At 32.2% G+C, this 17,993-nt stretch overlaps 1 protein-coding gene across 1 annotated transcript in view; it reads right to left on the reverse strand.

The window, feature by feature from the left end:
* LOC135831649 (tetraspanin-9-like) overlaps positions 1 to 17,993 on the reverse strand; it is a 25,690-nt gene continuing 7,697 nt past the window's right edge. Inside the window, exons 2-5 of the mRNA XM_065344298.1 lie at positions 3,753 to 3,947; positions 2,696 to 2,866; positions 2,409 to 2,618; positions 1 to 862 (exon numbers count right to left, since the gene is read on the reverse strand). Coding sequence (XP_065200370.1) covers positions 791 to 862; positions 2,409 to 2,618; positions 2,696 to 2,866; positions 3,753 to 3,947 — 648 coding nt within the window. The 3' untranslated portion in view covers positions 1 to 790. The remainder of the gene's footprint in view (positions 863 to 2,408; positions 2,619 to 2,695; positions 2,867 to 3,752; positions 3,948 to 17,993) is intronic.

Here is a 17,993-nt window from a genome sequence, read left to right on the forward strand (position 1 = left end):
TCGTGGATATTTCATTTTATTTTCTGGTTCAAAACATTACAATAACTTCTGATGACTGAACATCGACATCCACTTAGCCTAATGAATACAACTGAACAATGGTATAAAAATTTGATAAAAATTATCATAAAGTAAAAAATTTAGCAAAATGTGAAAAGTGCTTTATCAAAAATAATAACTTTAAACATTAACATATGTATTTAATAATAGAAAATAATAACCTCAAATAACACGAATGAAACCCAAGTAAAATAACTCACTGAAAACATGAAAAATCATGTCCAGCTGTTAAAATGGTTTTAAAAAAACTAATGATAATATCAAACTGTATAAGTAAATAATTCTAACATAAGAAATAACTAATTTTTTGGTGCTCATCGCGCATTTTTTAAATGCGACTCGGCGTGATGTTTGAAATCTCACGAACGATTACAGATTTAAAACAAGTCGTTTCATTTATCGAGCATAAGTAAAGTAAAGCAACCGTTAATCCACATCATTTTACCATCAACTCGTTCGCAACAAAAAAAAAAAGAAGCAATTGACGAGTAAACAATATCATAATAGAATAATAATAATTAGACACTACGTAAATGCCAAAACATAATTCAAAAAAAAATAAAAAAAAATTGGAAAACAATCTCAAAATAACAATTTCTAAAATAATGAAAATAGAGGAAAAGAAAAGAATTATGAGATTTTAAAATTATTTTAAAACATATGGGAACATATATACAGCGAAAAAATAAAAAAACAAAAACATTCTTCAACAGGCGGGTGAGTGTTTCAATCAAGCGAAACTTCTCCTTTGATCATTCAGTATCGAGTTACGTGCTATCAAGGAGAAAAGAATTGCGATAACCTGTGAAAAAAAAACAACGAAATATTAGTTTAAAATAGCAAAATTCAAAGTTGCTATAGGAACCCATACTAGGGAGTAGGGATCTCTATAGGTACAAGTACACGTGAAAATGAAAGAAATTTAAAACTGGTTGATGTTTTTCGCTTGAGTATGGACGATTATGCGACCAGCGACTACAGTATTTATAACTAACTACATCCAACTACACCTAGTGAAATTAACCACGAGTATCATCGACCATCGAAAAGAAAGGTGAACATACCGGTTCCATGTACTCGTATAGCGAAAAAATACAATTGTTTGGCCCACGGCTAAATCTAATACCAATAATACGAGCCGAAGAACCACGACAAAGATGACATGCAAGTTGAAAACAACACAGATTCACCGTTCGGATACCCATAGGTATTATATATGAGTACTTGCAAGTACTTGTATAATATGATCTGAGATTTTTTTCGATTTTGCATCAGGAGGTATGAAATTTTCAATCTCAACACATCATTTATGGGTACCTAATTATTATTTCTACAAGTTTCTTTACTTTTTCTGTCTTCCAGAAACGTGTTACCGATCGAGATACCTATTTTATAAATAGGTAGGTATATTTTTTCAAAATTTATATTTTTCATTTCAGCTTCAATTTCCTTATTTAAAACAAATTGATATTTTTCAATGGCTCGCGGTTTTTTTCAAACAAGTAGGTAAATATTTTTTGCTGAGAATTCTCGATAATTTTTTTAGATGCCGTCAACTGTCCTAATTTTAGACATGGGGGTTATTTCAGACATTAACAGTTTTTTCAATTTTGTTGATGGAGAATCATACATGAAAGTGAAAACGAACACTTTTTTGATACCTTGGATCATGAGCTTACACCTCGATGCAATTGGCCACTTACGCGACTTTTTTAAATGCTGCACATTCAAGCTTCTGAGCCCAGTAACAAAAAGTTATGTTTCGAGATCTAATTCACTAATTCGGAAATTTCATTTAGAATTTTTTCCCGGATTTCAAACATTTTTACTTGAGCTTTGATCAGCTAGAAAATACATATTTTATAGTGTAAATAATTTTACTACTCGCACATCTCATAATTTTCACCTTTTTTGTATAGAAAAAAAGGTGACCTAAGGGACCTTATTTCGGACATTTTCAAATTCGTATAAAATAAGGAAAATCGCTTAAAATTTAAAACTTGATACTCAAACATTGTTCTCCAGATAATGTTCCATAAGAGCATAAATACGAACATTCTAAAAAAGTGTCCGAAATTAGGACAGTTGACAGTTTTTTTCCACTCTGAAAGTATTGTTTATAAAAATTATATGACTTTCAAAAAACAGATATTTCAAAATTTTGATGAAAATTTGGAAAATTTTCCACCGAAGGAGATAACTGGAAAACGATTTATTAGGTATCTCTAAAATCTCACTATCACTCACCCATGAAGGAAAAAATTCAAGATGGATAAGACCATTGAACTTTCAAAGGCCACACTCAACATTTCGACACAACAAAAACCTGTTCTGATGGTAAGACTTACTTCGATTCCAATAACGCCAGCAACAACGTAGAGATAAGTTTTGAATTTTTCTTTCACCACTCTTTCTCCCTTATTCAAACATCCTTCTTGATACGCGTTGGACGGTGCGCAAGAAACGCTTGTCTGACTTTGATCCTTACAGCAGGATGATGGGATTGCATTGGCACGAGTATCCCAATCACGGTAACTTTCTACGCCACAGCAATGCCACTGGACAAAAATTATTTTTAGTTTGAATAACTTTTATCGAAGAAATGATTTAGATATTATTTCAATATTCTGCTTACTTTCGATTGTACAGTATCAATGATGTGCTTGGCATTTTCTTGACGATCATACTCTTGAATCCATCTAGTCAATGGCGGTTTCAACGTGTCTTTAATGTTATCTTTATGAAGATAGGTATAGACACCAATAGCTGCTTCTGCGAGGACCAGTATCATCAAAAATAAGGCGTACTGGAATCAAAATACACGAAAAGATCATAAAATATGGTCATTTTGTTAATTCAAATGTACATACCTTCATGTACACTGATTTATATTATGATCTAGAGTAAATTTAAATGAGGGAACTTTGACCTCAAGAAGGGCCTATTGTGAAACACAACAGATTAACGTGGTAATGGAATCTTTGAACATGAATAAAAACTGATTTTCCAAAATTCTAGCCTCCCAGGCAAAAAAAAAATGCCAACCACTTTTTACAAACAAATTTTCAATTCTTTCAAAAATATGAGTAGCTGTTAAATGAAAATCATTTTCTGAACTGAGTTTCGCTTTTTGGTTTTGGTGTCCAGAGAAGTCGATGTAAAAATTACTGAAATTCTGATTCTCAAAATATAGATGAAATTTATTCCTTCTATTTTTTAATTCTCCCAAATGAACCCTCAAAATTCAGGAATGGACATCTAAGTGGTTGAAAATATTCCTATAATGCTCACTTCACACACATTTTCCAAATTTTCGATTTCTCGGATCAAAAACGTTGAAAAGACAAGCTGAAATTTTCAGGATTTCAATTTTTTAGCCAAAATGAAGCGATTACCTATCAAGAGCTATAATTTTTTCCTAATTCTTCAAAAAAGCAGAATTCTTTTCTCGAATGATTTTTCTTCCAACTTAGGAGAAGAAAAAGAAACAGTAATTTTTTTAGGTATTACTAATGAAACATGGGTAATTTTATGAGTTGACTTTCAACCACATTATGTTACTGATAAGTGATAACAAATGTGTGAATCATTTGACTTTAATATAAATTCAATTACGTTAAAACAATAATAATCATGTTCAAAGTAGGTACATCACATACCGACACCTAGATGATGCAAAATAAGATACTCACCAAAAATAACATGCAAGAGCTATCTGAAACGGCTCCCCAGCATCCGAAAAATGCCACCACAAAAACGACCGCTCCAGCCACAATTAGAACCTTCGAAGTCAAGGATATTTCCTTCACAACATCTTTCAAGTCGTTTAACTCGTTTGGAATCGGACTATCCAGTGCTCCAAACAGTACCATAGCAAAACCAAGACACTAAAAAGAAAAAAAAAATCATCAATATCACCAAGTTAAATAAACAATTTGGTCACAAAATGAAAAAAAAAAGGGAAGAAACATTCAAGGTCATTCTGTAACATCAATTTAAGCGGAACAGTTTAATATGAAACGCTTCGGTATTACGTGCATTACATTCACATAATAATACTGAATTCAAAGTAAATAATATACGAGTACATGAACGAGCAGATGAGTGAGAAATTCTCAAGTTGATGGATGTCATCCATATTCACACAAAATATGTAGTAATTGTATCAAATGCTTGCAGTTATTTTATGTTTGTTAGATATTTATTCAAAATTTCATAGGATCTCAATTCCACACTGGAAAGGCTGGATTATTACTCAAGCTTTGAAAATTTTTTGATACCGAGCAATTTTTTTCATTAATTCATAAATTGCATTGACATCGATAATTTTCTGTTTCATCTTTTAATAAGGTAATTAATTTTCAGCCCAATACAAAGTATTTGATCAGAGTAAGTAAACTTTCTCAAAATATAAAACACCCTGTATCATTATCAATCATGAACCTAACCTCATCGAAAAAAGGCGGATGTACAGAATTTGAATTGTTTTTATAACGACAAGCTCGCGTTTAGTGTTCACTAAACTACATTGCGAAGTTAATTCCCTCTTCATGCCAAGAATAATTGTACGATGTACATCTGTAAATATAGTAATTATCTCAATTTTGAGCGTGACAAGGCCAAGGTGACGGAAGAAAACGCGACTTTACAACTTCATTCACCTCGCTTACACTTGAATTAAATATTCTAGTTTTACTTTACTTACACCAATACATTCCGGCAGAGGTATTTATTTCAATTTGAATTAAAATTATGAAGTGACACCTGATTTGGGCATCCAAAATGCAAAATAATTCTGTGTGAAATTTCATGTCGTTGATTTGTTTGAATTTCTAAACTTATGGGAAGGAGGGTTAAGACCTATTTATATATGTATTATTGAAGTTTTTTAAATCAACTTTCACCTATTGTAATGATTTTTACAAAAATATAAATTTTTTAAAATTGTTGAGGGGTCGTACAAAATGAACTGAAAAGTCGGTTCTCTAACGCAATTTGCGTGAAAGTTTAATTCCATAAGTTTTCATTTTCCAGTACATATTTTGCTTCTATCCTTCAGTGACCCTAGATTGCAGAGACAGAAACTTTCGTGTCAAATATGTCATCTTTCTGATGTACGAGATTTTGTTGCGACATGCTGTCAGTTTTCGTCGCAAAAAACTATCCATTTTTTTACAACTTTGAATTTTTCTTGTTCTTAATAAAACAAAATAAAAAATAATAAAACAAGGTCCGGAGGACCTGGAAAAGGGGATCACGATCTTTTTCTTTCTTTCTTTTTTTTTTTGTTGAAAAACAGGAAAAAAACATCGCTAAAAAGTCCTAAGTAATTCCAAAACAGTCATTCGGGAGTTAGCACTAAATCAAAAGATTAAAAAAAATGATAATAATAATAAATAAACGAAAAAGTAAGACATCTGGTTGTAAAACATCTTACGCGAAACGTATTTTTTGACCTGACGTAAAAGGTTCCCTTTCAAATGAAAAAAAGTACACAATACACTGGTTTTTTTTGACAAGTAAAAGGTGCCGACTCCACTTTCTCCTGGACAATAGGATGGTTTGGAAGCTACAGGCTTAAAAAAACAGAACCTAAAATGAAAAATAAAAAAACAAAACCAATCGAAATGTAAGGCTATTTCGAACAGAAGGGGTGGGCCAATCAGAAGTTACAGTTTTGGCAAATGCGTATTTGGGGGTGGTGAGAAAAAGAAACGAAAAAGATTGAGATCGAAGATGAAATTATTTTGGTTTTTACTTGTTTTAGTGATCGAAAACGTATACATGCGAGAAACTTTGCAGCAATTTTCGGATTTTTCGTGTTCGTTTCATCATGTGCATGTGCATCAAGAATTCGAAGAGTTTATTGGCAGTGGTATGTTATTAAGGATTGAAATAGGTAATATCTTACGTACGTGTAGCTAAGCTTTTTCTAGATTTATTTGGGGAGGAGAGAAAGGAAAAAAACTACAAAACTAAAAGTGACCAATGCGAAATTTTGAATAAAATCGATTTTTCATAATCAGACATCCCAACGATATTTTTCAAATACCTAAGTTCGAGTGTTTTTTCAATCACTGGCGTACTCGTAGGAGGTCAGCCATCTGTTCTGTTTCAGTAAAATTTTCTTTGAAAAAAAAAACAGATTTTACAAAATTATGATGACATGATGTGATACCTAATATGAAGTTCCCACTTAAAATCTGTGAATTAAACTGACTAATTTATTTATTGAATGACGTCATTGCATTATTTTTTTTATCGGATGATGTGTCATCGTTGACGAAACAATAAGACCACTTGAAAGAAAGAAAAATATTGAATGTTGGTCTAATCCATCGGAAAGTAAATGTTAGATCTGTGCAATATGAAATTCATTATACGAGTAGCATCGCTACGTGTTTTGTAATTTGTACGTTTGATTTGAACGAATCGAGGAAATTGGGAAGATTATTACAACACGTGATGTTTTTCAGATCTAAATATTGATCATAAAATCCAAACCACTAATTTATCATTTCGTAATTAAATTTAGTCCTAATTTGATCGATCAATTTCATCGACAGACGAATGATAAGATTTTCTTATCTTCTGCTAAACGCGACGTAATAATATCTCATCATTGAATTATACAGAGATAATGTGATTTTCGATGAATTCGGTGGCTTGATTGCGAGCAAAATAAAATAACCCTAAATCGTTGAAAATAGTTTATCTCACTAATTGGATAAATTATTTTTCGTTAAACGTTAACGAGGGAGAAAAACACTGGTCTGCACTTTGCAGTTTATTTTGTACCTGTCTAATCTACCTTCCTATTATCGAGCGCGAGCGATCAGCGAGAAGATAATGTAAACATCTATCTAAAAATGAAGCAGATAAATGATCTACGTACTTATAGCAGGGACGATTTTTAACGAATTCGTTTACAACAGATGTGCCCAAATGAAAAAAGCATAGGTGCCACGACGTTTTTCAGGAAACTAGAACCCTTCCCCCACTCGAATGACGCCAAATTTCACCCAAACATTTCAATTTCAAACTTACTCGATCATTCAGGCGAGACAATTTTCAAAAATGTTATAGGTAAAGTAAAATAATCAAACATGTAGATTATTGAGGTGAGAAGTCGAAAAAAAATCATCCATTTCGAATTTGCTATCATACACGGGAATTATTACAGCTGGTATATTTAGGTTCAGGTAATACCTAGCTGTTTTATCGCAATAGGTAGGTAGAGGTACTCTGCGTAACCAATTTGCTCGGAGTAAATATAAACACCACACAAATAGATAAAATTATTGCTCGTAAAATGAAGAAAAACTGTAATTAAGCAAACCGAGTTACGAAAATATCACTCATTGTACATTGTATCTTTATAAAATTTTGCAAAAAGATAGGTAGGTATGTAGTACATATTAAAAGCAAGTTAAGAATTTTGAAATTTTATTATGAAATTCAATCAGAAAATCAAACACTTTGGAAAATCGAAAAACTTCAATAGAGTAGCAATACCTGACAATTTTTTCAGGATTTCTAATAAATAAATTTAGATCAATCTACATGAAAAAATGTTCTTCAGTCAATTACGAGTTAATTGTATCAATGATAAAAATTATTATATTTTAACACAGTCTCTATAGTCTTGTCACAATAAATTATACAGTTCTTTTTAAATTCATCGCGAATGTTTAGTATCTGAATCTGGGTCCGCATGTTCATGTTCACATAAACACATGTGGTATGTGGTTGTTATTTTCCTGATGACTCGACAAATCTACAACGTTACAACCCTAATCACCGCGATTTGCCAGAAAGTCTAGAAAAAAGAAGCAATAAATCTCGTAATTTTTACAAGTAAACATAAATCAGATGAACACGTGTTTTCTCTAAACGTTGCATTAACGAACGCAATTACCAAAATTATCTTAATCCGTATTAATCTGGTAAATTTATGAATACGATAGTCGTCGTTACATAAGTGAAAATTCACCGAATAATTCGAGACAATAATTCTATAATTACACACACATAATACCTTCTCGAGGAGCTGTGTTTTCCTCATTGCTTCATGAATCATGAAGGTGAAAAAATTAAATACCTACGTATTCTCATCAGTCATCATCGAATCACATTTAAAAAAAAAAAAGAAAGTGAAAATTGTAACGTACCTAAACTTGGGACAGTTGGGACAGAGAATTGTGTTGTTGTTGTTTTTTTCTTAAAAAGGAAAAGTAAATCGAATAAGTACGTCAACATTAGGTAGATACATATACATACATTATTTGGAGGGTTAATGGCAATTAAAATAATACATCGTGAGATCACCAAGACCAACGACTATCTCCAGGAAAATTAGCGAGTTCGTGAACTTTCGTATTTTTCGCAGAATTGCGGTTTTCGAGCCAACAATTAATCAACTTTTTACGACGTTATCCAAGGACACGATAGGGTAGCTCGAAAAATATCTTAAAAAGTTGATTAATTATTCCATTCAGTTTCTGACAATCAGAAAATACAAAACCTACCAAATTCAAATTTCAAAATCTACCAAGTATGTATAAATTAATTTCTAAATTTTGATAAAATGTTTACAATTGTGAAAGATCAACAAAAACAACCTATTGCAATATTCTACACGGAGTTACGGACATACTATTACACCCATAAACTTGGTCCAAATTTAAACCAATTTGAATGCAGTCGTAAAAATAAACCAATAAAAATTTTACACACTGTAAAAATCGAATGGCACAAAATTTCATCATATGCTTTGAAAAATGCGACGTGTACATATATTCCTCTTGTAGTATATTTACGAGTAAGTAGCATAAGAGGTACCTCTACCTACCTATACCTATTGTGAAAATCTTCTTATGCGAATTGATCGGATTTGCGAACTTGAATATTTGCGACAGAAATGATTACCAAAAGCTTTGCGAGTCATTCATATTTTCAATATGGTCAAAATTTTTAATATTTACGTTACCATAGAAATAAACCAACACGTGTGCGACGATTCATTTATACAATTATTATCATTGAATACCTAGCTAAGGACGTACTTAGGTCGAAACGTCGTTGATTGATAGCTGGATAGAAATTTAAGTAATTCGAAAACTCTGTAACAAAAAGCTCAAAGCTCGCTTCGGAATCATTCGACACCCCCCAAAACCTTTCCCAAATTATTTGTACACACGAAAAATATGTATATCATTTTATCAATTGTTACCATCGACACGTTGACGCTCGATGAAGTAATTTTTCCTTTTCTATTTTCGTACATGGACGACATTTGATTAATATTGACTTTAATATATTTTTTTTGACGATTGAAATTTTGATAAGGTTTTGCTATACAACCAACACCAAGCTTTCGAATAATCATCAAAGGTGAATGGAACCTATACGTTTGTGTATAACCAATCGACAATATTTTATACTCTATTCGGTTTATTAACTGCGTATGTTGAAATATGAGGAACCACCCCTGTTTGATTACAACGACATGAGGGACTTTAATAAAAGCACGGTTTTTTTCTTCATTACGTGCTACGCGTAATTTCTATTTCATGTAAAAACCGAAAAATGTTACGATTATTTGAAGGGGTTGTAATGCGATGAAATTGTTCGGTTCCGTTCGTGATAGAAAATATATCTCAATTTATCGATGTCATCTCTAATTCTGGCAGGTTTTTCACCCTTTGTTAATACCTACGTTCAATTTTCAATAGATATAGCCACGCCACGTGGTATTGAAATATAACACTTTCCCCAGGAAGGGAGGGTTTTTAAAATACAGACTTGCAAAAAATAATCCCCTGAATAGCTTTCAACGAGCAGCTTTTGACGTCTCTTTTCTCGGGTAATCTTAAATTTTTCTCCCATTTTTTTTTTTTACTCAAAGGATAGATTTTACGTATTTCAATTTTATCAAATTCCATTCAAACTATCCAGTTAACAGTAGGTTGCCCAGTATTCATGTCTCATCGTATGGTAAAATTTTCTGGTAACGACAGGCGCCTTCATAATCTCACAGCAGGTGCAGGCAAAAAAAAATTCTTAGTTAATCATTCAGTTTGTGGTATCATTTCCTGTTAACAACGGGTGCCCTTAGATTTGAAAAAAGAGTTCGAATTTTCATTGACTGAAATGTCAAATGTCTCTTTCAATTTTTAGTGGGTGCTTAAGGTGAGGGTTTGAGATAGGTGATGAAATGTAGTCTGAATTTGGTATTTATAAAGAGATGGTTGTAACGTAAGCTTCAGTTCAATTTAATATTTTTGCATACAGCGGATTTGTGTAGCGCTTTTGTGTTATAGTGTTTCATTTCAAATCAAGAATTATGTATCTACCTACCTTCTTATAATTTTTGAATCCAGTGTATTTGTGTAGACAGTGCTTTATTTGAATCGAGAATTATCAATTCACTTCTTAATTGTAAGGTAAAGGTGAGTACTTGAATTTTTGCAATTCGATCTAAAAATGGAACTTGATTGAAACTTGTATAGGCACAATTTTAGAAAAACGTAGGACTTTTTGGTAATTAAGATTTTTTGGCAATATTTGAAAAAGAATGAGACTTTTTGGAATTTTTTACAAAAAAAAGCATAATTTTAAACGGATTTTGGCAAAAAAAAAATGAGACTTGGACAATTTAGGCAGAAAGTGAGAATTTTCGCTACTTTTGACAAAAAAAAAAGAATACTTCGGCAATATTTTCAGGACGACAACACCTTATCCAGCCTATATGCCATCATATTCAGTCCACCGTTGTTCAAATTCTTCAAATAATATAACTAATTTATACCAAACAGATTTTAATCTGGATTCGTCAGCATTTTCTACAGCAATCGTAGCCAAAAATTGATGACAAATGAGAAATAATCGTTATAATAAAAAAAATAAAGTTAATAATGGATTCGACAGTTGGCACTTTTTAGGAATTGTTAACAATTTAAGGGTATCATTTCAACACTATAGATTAACGAAAAAAAGATACATAGATTGCTATTCAGTCAGTACTGTGATACGTGTTCGTGATATTCGATTAATAAGACAGTGCTAAATTCGTATTTTTTAATTTTTTTTATCATTATCTAGAAGCAAAATACCATACTAACATTGCTGGTATGAACCAATTTTTCTGATAAGTATTAACGTACGTGTTTACTGTTTGTTTCAATAATCATTACTGTATTTTTTAATATTAAGGCGGATAAGATCATCCATAAGCAAACATCTGCTCTAAACAACGAACCACAACTCACACCCGCTCAATCGATAGATAATTAATTTTCGTTTTAATAATAACTTGAACTGAGTAGATAGTACAGTACGAGTAACATCGTATTGTGAGGTAATGTACCTACCTATAGACCCTAACATTTCAGTAACAGAAGCTTAATAAGTGTCGATGAAAAATGAAAGTAGGTACTGGTTAGGCATTTACATGCTCGTACTACACCCAGGTACTTTCTGCCTAAAAGGATTCAAAGGCAGTAAAATTCAACTATTAGATTGCATTTTTTACTCAATTTTCTACATTTAGTACCTGTAATACCTATTACGTTTATTCAATTATATGTCATTAACGCACGATACAATTTTGCTATTACCTTTAGGTAACATTGGGAAAAAAAAATCAGACAGTAATAGGTACCTACTACCTACCATGGCATTTTTACATCTTTTATTATAAACTACTAAGCTAAAGTATTATTAGAAATCGACCATAAAAACTTAAAACTTGGGCACGTTGATTTTACAATTACGAACAATAGTTGCCTAAATTGCATTCATAGGTACAATACATGTACAAAGTGTAGCAGTAAATCACAACCAAACCGCTACAAAAAGCAATAAAAATATCGACATGAGCCAAACATCACTTTCAGACATCTTATCATTTATATCAGTTTACCTATCTTGATTTGCTTATATTCAACATCGTAGCACCCTAACTCAGCCAAACAATTTCAAAATCTCATGTACCTAACTACCAAAATAAAAGAATAGAGTGAAAATTCCAATTTACGATCATTTTTTGGGTCTTTGCAAAGGTAACCAATTTTAATTCATTTTTATGACCGCTAGTGCCACACGCACCAATGAGCAATATAGCTACTAAACAACTTTACGTGTTACCTACATCTGCTATTCTATTCTATCTGCTGACTGCGTCTGCTTCTTTATAGTTAATTTTGTCCCTCGTTTTCAAAATCATCCCTAAATCTAGACCACTTCGATTTTAGGAGAATTCTCTCGCTGGATAAATTATCATTCCAGTTATCCAAGTGATGCTGTAAACGTCTCGTGTATGTTGACTCAGTTCTTAATTTCGTATGCGCGTATAGCGAATAATACTCACAATCAGATATATTTTGTGTCATATACCTAACTGATTGGATTATTGGGCTTTGATTTTTACTCGTTTCAATTTTCAATTCGAATATCGCGAGTGGGCCCAACGCGTAATATAATTTTCTCAAAATGCTGTCATCAGCGAAAAAAAATCGATGCTCTTTTTGGGTGAGTATGTTTTTAGCTATTTTCTATTTTTTGGCGGAAAGGAAGGGGGTCAGGTTTCAAGTTTGATTATAAAATGAAGTTTAGTGAATAGGTAAGGTACTCGATATGAATTATTTTCATCTTAAATAAAAATCTGACCTTTGTATAATTAGATAAAATTTCTGTCACGTATCAATGATTGCATCATGACTTTAAAACTCATTTGAATCATCAATGATCAATGATCCATAATTATTATTTATTATCTTTTATCAGGTAGGTACAAATGAATCATTCGCTGCCCGATTCGGTTCAACTTTTTTTTTTCCAAATTTGAATTCAAGGGAATACTTATTCATCATCATTTATCTGGTAGGTACAAATGAATCATTCGCTGCCAGATTCTGTTCAACTTTTTTTTTTTCAAAGGAGGAGTATCGATAAGGACATTTTTTGGCACCAGACAGTTATCGACTGAACAACTCTTAAAATGTTGTAATGAATGCCCCAAATATGTACAAATCCGTGGTTAGTTAACCCAAAATGACCATTTTTTGGGCTCCAGGGGTCCCCAAAGTTGCGAATAAAAAAATAATTTTTGGAACCACTGAGTATTATTTTCAAAAACTTTTTCAACATAAAATATCTGTTTGAACCCGTCAAACATTATACGAGGCAATTTTTCCATTTTCGACCCTCGGGCTCAAAAATCCAAACTTCTAATTTTTTGTAATTTGGATTTTTTGGGAACCCCTGGATAGCTGGAAACCTGCGATTTGCGCCAAACGTAACGTTTTGAGGCATATATTCAATAATCTAGATGAAAAAGTTGAATTAAGCTCCCTGTATATTCGTAATTTTGAACCCATTTTTTTAGAGCCCCCCACTTTGGGCACACCTGAAAAAGGCGATTAAGCATATTTTTTCAAATAAATTGAAGAATTTACATTTGGAACACACTAGCAAGAGCTCGATAATTTTTCACTCGATTTTACCAGTAACTTTCAAAATTGAGCTTTTTTGGGCCAAATTCTGAGATTTTATTTCGTTAAAATCATGAAAACGTGATTATATTTTATTTTAACGTTTTTTCGAAGAGTAAATTTCAGAGGAGATTTTCTACCTTGGTCAGTTAATCAGCGCGAAAGGAGTCAACACATAAGAATATCCCCCCCCCCTAATTTCTCCAATTTATTTATTTTTTCAACTAAAAAATAAAAAATTATCATTTGAGGAAATTATTTGAAAAACTGTACTTTGTTACAATTTTAGAAATGTTTTCAGTTTTCCACATGCATGGGAAAAAAACTTTTTAAACGGATTTTTTCAAATGAAAAAATTGAAAATATCTCACGATTTTCCCATCCTATAAAATATAACTTTGATCTCACCGTCAATAGGAAAATTTTCGATAAAAAAATCAGGAATTCCATTCAAATTGAACAATAACACGGATAGCTAAAAATAGGTACTTACATTGTGATTGAGTGAAAATTTACAACTTTTCGAAATTCATCCCGAAGACGATGGGGTTTGAATCGACCACGAAATCATGGTCTTTATAAATTGAGAGGGAGAGGGAAACAAAAAAGATCGAGATTTTCATGATAATGTGTCTCTTCATTATTTTTTCAAAAGTTTCGTTGCCAACACAAAATCATGTTTGTCAAGGTAAGAATTTTTCATGTTTCATTTTCAGTTGATGTAAACTGCGAAAACAAATTAAAATTACCAATTTTTTGTTCAGGACCCTTAACTCCAACAACTACCTCTCATTGCATTGTATCGATGTTGCATCACAAAATCAAGAAATTAATCCTCTTTTTAACTTTTTTACTCAGAAACCATTCCCATGCCTCCCATTAAATAATCTATATTAGCTATACGTCTTATCAGACAAGTTCAAACTTCATGTGTCAACTTTAACCATGACGTTGAAAAAAAAACCAAATAGGCGAGTAAATGGAAAAACAAACAAACTCTTCGTCAATGAAAAAAAAAACAATAACTTGACTCAGTTTGCAAAATACTTCTGGAATTTTTAGTCAAAAATAGCATAGGAGTATAAACTTAAGAACCTCTTAATTTTAAGGTCTGAAATTTTGGCAATCAAAGTACGAGTATCTTGATAGTAACTACTTACTGCCGGAGTTTCGCCTCTTTCGCTCTATGTAAAAGGCGATTTCACCATACTTCATCCTCCTACATATATGCTCAATTGTCACATAAAAAAAATAACGAATTACAATATTTTTCTGTTTTAAATAGCATGATATGTATTATTTTCATGCCAAAACTTAGTAGTAAACTTTATTCTATCGAAGAAAATGAATTTTGATGGGGTTCTTGGATATATTATATTTTTAGAATATCACATCACAACAGGGATTATTGACATGAATATAACGTGTCACGTGTCCTTATTCATCATCGAGCTTACGACGTATTTTAAAATGAATTATCACAATATTCGATTAAGTGATATGTAGGTAGGTGTGTATTTTACCCCCACAGGCAGCGATGTGACAACAGTCATTCTGCATTATACGTTTACGTATGATGAGATACATACGAACACGTATATGTAGTATCATTACGTTGATAAAAAAACATTTCGTAATCTTAAGCTGTGCATATCATTTAAAACAAAAAAATTCTACGCTATAAACCCAATTAAAATGACAAACTATACCACCTACACTCGATGACAATCTCGTTGTCGAAGCAACTAATCTAAAAATAATTTTGAAATATTTTTTTTTTCGCCGAAAAGCCTTGAAAATTAGATAGTATGTATGTACTTGGAGTAAATAGAGGTTTCTTACTCCACCATTCCTTATTACATATTCGTGAGCTATTCGTAATTTATTTCGATATAAAGATATTTCAAATGACTTCACCGTGTATAACTTACATACGTGTGCATATTTCGCACAAGGAGGAAATACTCAAGTATACAGTAAGTTTACGTACGCACAGTGTGATATACGTTGACTTCTTGTTACAAGAAACCGGTTGCCACGCACACGTTGGAACTTTATAACGGATTTTACGTAAATTAAAATATTATTATAATCGCACAGAGGAAAACAAAATTCTTGCATTATTTTCAGCGGGATATTTTCCGTTTGTGCAGTTGTTTTTTATTCGAGATGATAATTAAATCGAGATGATTAATGATTGAAATGCACTTCGAAGGCTATCAAATAAATTTTTTTCAAATACCTAATTTCAAAAAAAAAATTTCTGTGTTGTTTATACGCGTGAACATTTCAAAAAAAAAACGTAACGGGGTCATCTCAATCTTGTACAGATTTATTTCGATTAGAATATTCAATAAACGATCGTATTACTTAAGCCTCCGCCCCATCCACTCATCAGATTAAAAAGAAATGACCTCGTTCAACATTTCAATTCAAACGTTGTGTTGGACAAAACAAAACACAGGTCCAGGTCACACCTACAGCCTACAACACTGACTCTTAAGACTTTATTTCAATGGTGAGAACGGAAGTTTCCGGTAAAAATGCTATTGATGAGATTACATTTCTTACGATAAAAAAATTAAGAGTTTAGCAGGAAGTAACTGTACGTAGCTTTTAATTCGAGAATCAAGTTAGTGCCCCATTTAAGAAAAATTACACATGCTCGCGAAACTCATTATAAAAAAGTTCAACGTTCAAAAGTACGAGTATAATATACGAATAAGTATAGGCATATCGAAGAAGTTTGATCGAATGCCAATTTTATTATTCAATTCATACACCATCTCATATGATAAGTGGAAATAATCCCATTAATTTTAACATTGTAACTATACGACTAGACCGTATGATTATGGAATCATTGTTACTTCGAACGAATAACGACAGCTTGAGGTTTTATTCCAAGCACGATATATCAAAATAGATCGTTGTTGTTACTTACATAGTTTAATGTTACCTATTTATAAAATATCTTTCGTAACATACTTCAAAAATATTTTTAGAGAATCAAATTGATCAATGGCGGTCAAGTTTCGTTTGAAAATATACACATACGATTGAAAGATTCTTCCTCCCTTCCCCTCCGGCCTTCATTATGTGACTGAGTCGTAATTTTTGTACCCATATTTACCTAATGAGTAAATCATTGACAAAAAAAAAGGTACTTAGGGTATTATGGATTTACATATAAAACGTTCGGTTACATTTAAAAACATATCATTTTCATTGCTCAGAATTTTTATTGAAAAAAAAAGACTTGTATTACGGTTAGTGAATGGTAAAAATCGAGTCAGATGGATGGAATTACTACCACGTTTATTCAGAATTCAAATGTTCAAACACAATAAATTGTGCTATCTCGTATTCACTTTTCGGAAAGAAGATCAAACCGTTCACCCTTTTTAGGTACCCCTATTTTTCACTTCATTACGTAAATTCAAGTTACGTTTTATTCGCGTTATACGTTCGACTGATCCGCAGAATTTATTATCTTATTCGTTTACATTGATAATGAGTCATACTCGATAGCTTCCAACGATTATTGCTGTACATATGCTCGGAAAATCCGTCAATCGCATTAAAACAGACGATGCACTCACCCAGCCCCTCCTGACAACAATACAATAATTGTATTCAGTGGCGCCCACGTAGGTATTGCGCTATTGCGGCTGCAATAGGGGCCCTTGCAATGTTGGGGCCCCCAGTAGAATTTGAGGCCCCTCATGTTAAAGTTTGGTAGACAAAAAATATATTTAGAACAAAAAAAAAAAGAAATAACCACAACACAATGAGTGTCGTACAGTACCATTATTAATGCAACAATACAACATTATTCATTTCATATGTACATCTACATAATTACCTACATATTTTATTCGTTGAGTATTTGCCTATGTGTTCAACAGAGTTCGCTGATGCTATATGCTCAAGTGAGCCCCAAAAGAAATGAGTTCTCTGGGTGGATAATGCGCCCTCTAGTGAAAAGAGGCCCCTTTTGAGCTATGAATTTTTAATGCATAGTAAATCAAGATTAAAAAAATGGATCCTTCAGGCCCTAATTTTTGCGATTTCTCTGTAAATTTTTGTGAACCAAGTAGGCATGTCGTCGGTAACGCGTTTGATACTGATTTTGTGACTTTTGAAAATTTAAAATTGACCACTTTTGATGATCTGTGGAAAATTTGGAATTTTCCGGCAAAATTGTTGATTTACTGACTAAACCACCAGGCAATCTATCCTCAAAATTCTTATTTTTTTCAAAAGCTTTTGCCCTCGCTTTGCTCGGGCTCATTTGTTTTTTCTATTTTTGAAATTGTTCATTATTGTGCTTGGAATGTATTTTCGTTCAAACTTTCCAAAATTCCAGTGATGGAAAAACTGACTTTTCACTTCAAAATTACTGCTGTTTTTCTTCTTGAAAGTATAAATTTTGAAAAG

Source organism: Planococcus citri, chromosome 1 (assembly GCF_950023065.1).
Source record: "Planococcus citri chromosome 1, ihPlaCitr1.1, whole genome shotgun sequence".
NCBI classification, from domain to species: domain Eukaryota; kingdom Metazoa; phylum Arthropoda; class Insecta; order Hemiptera; family Pseudococcidae; genus Planococcus; species Planococcus citri.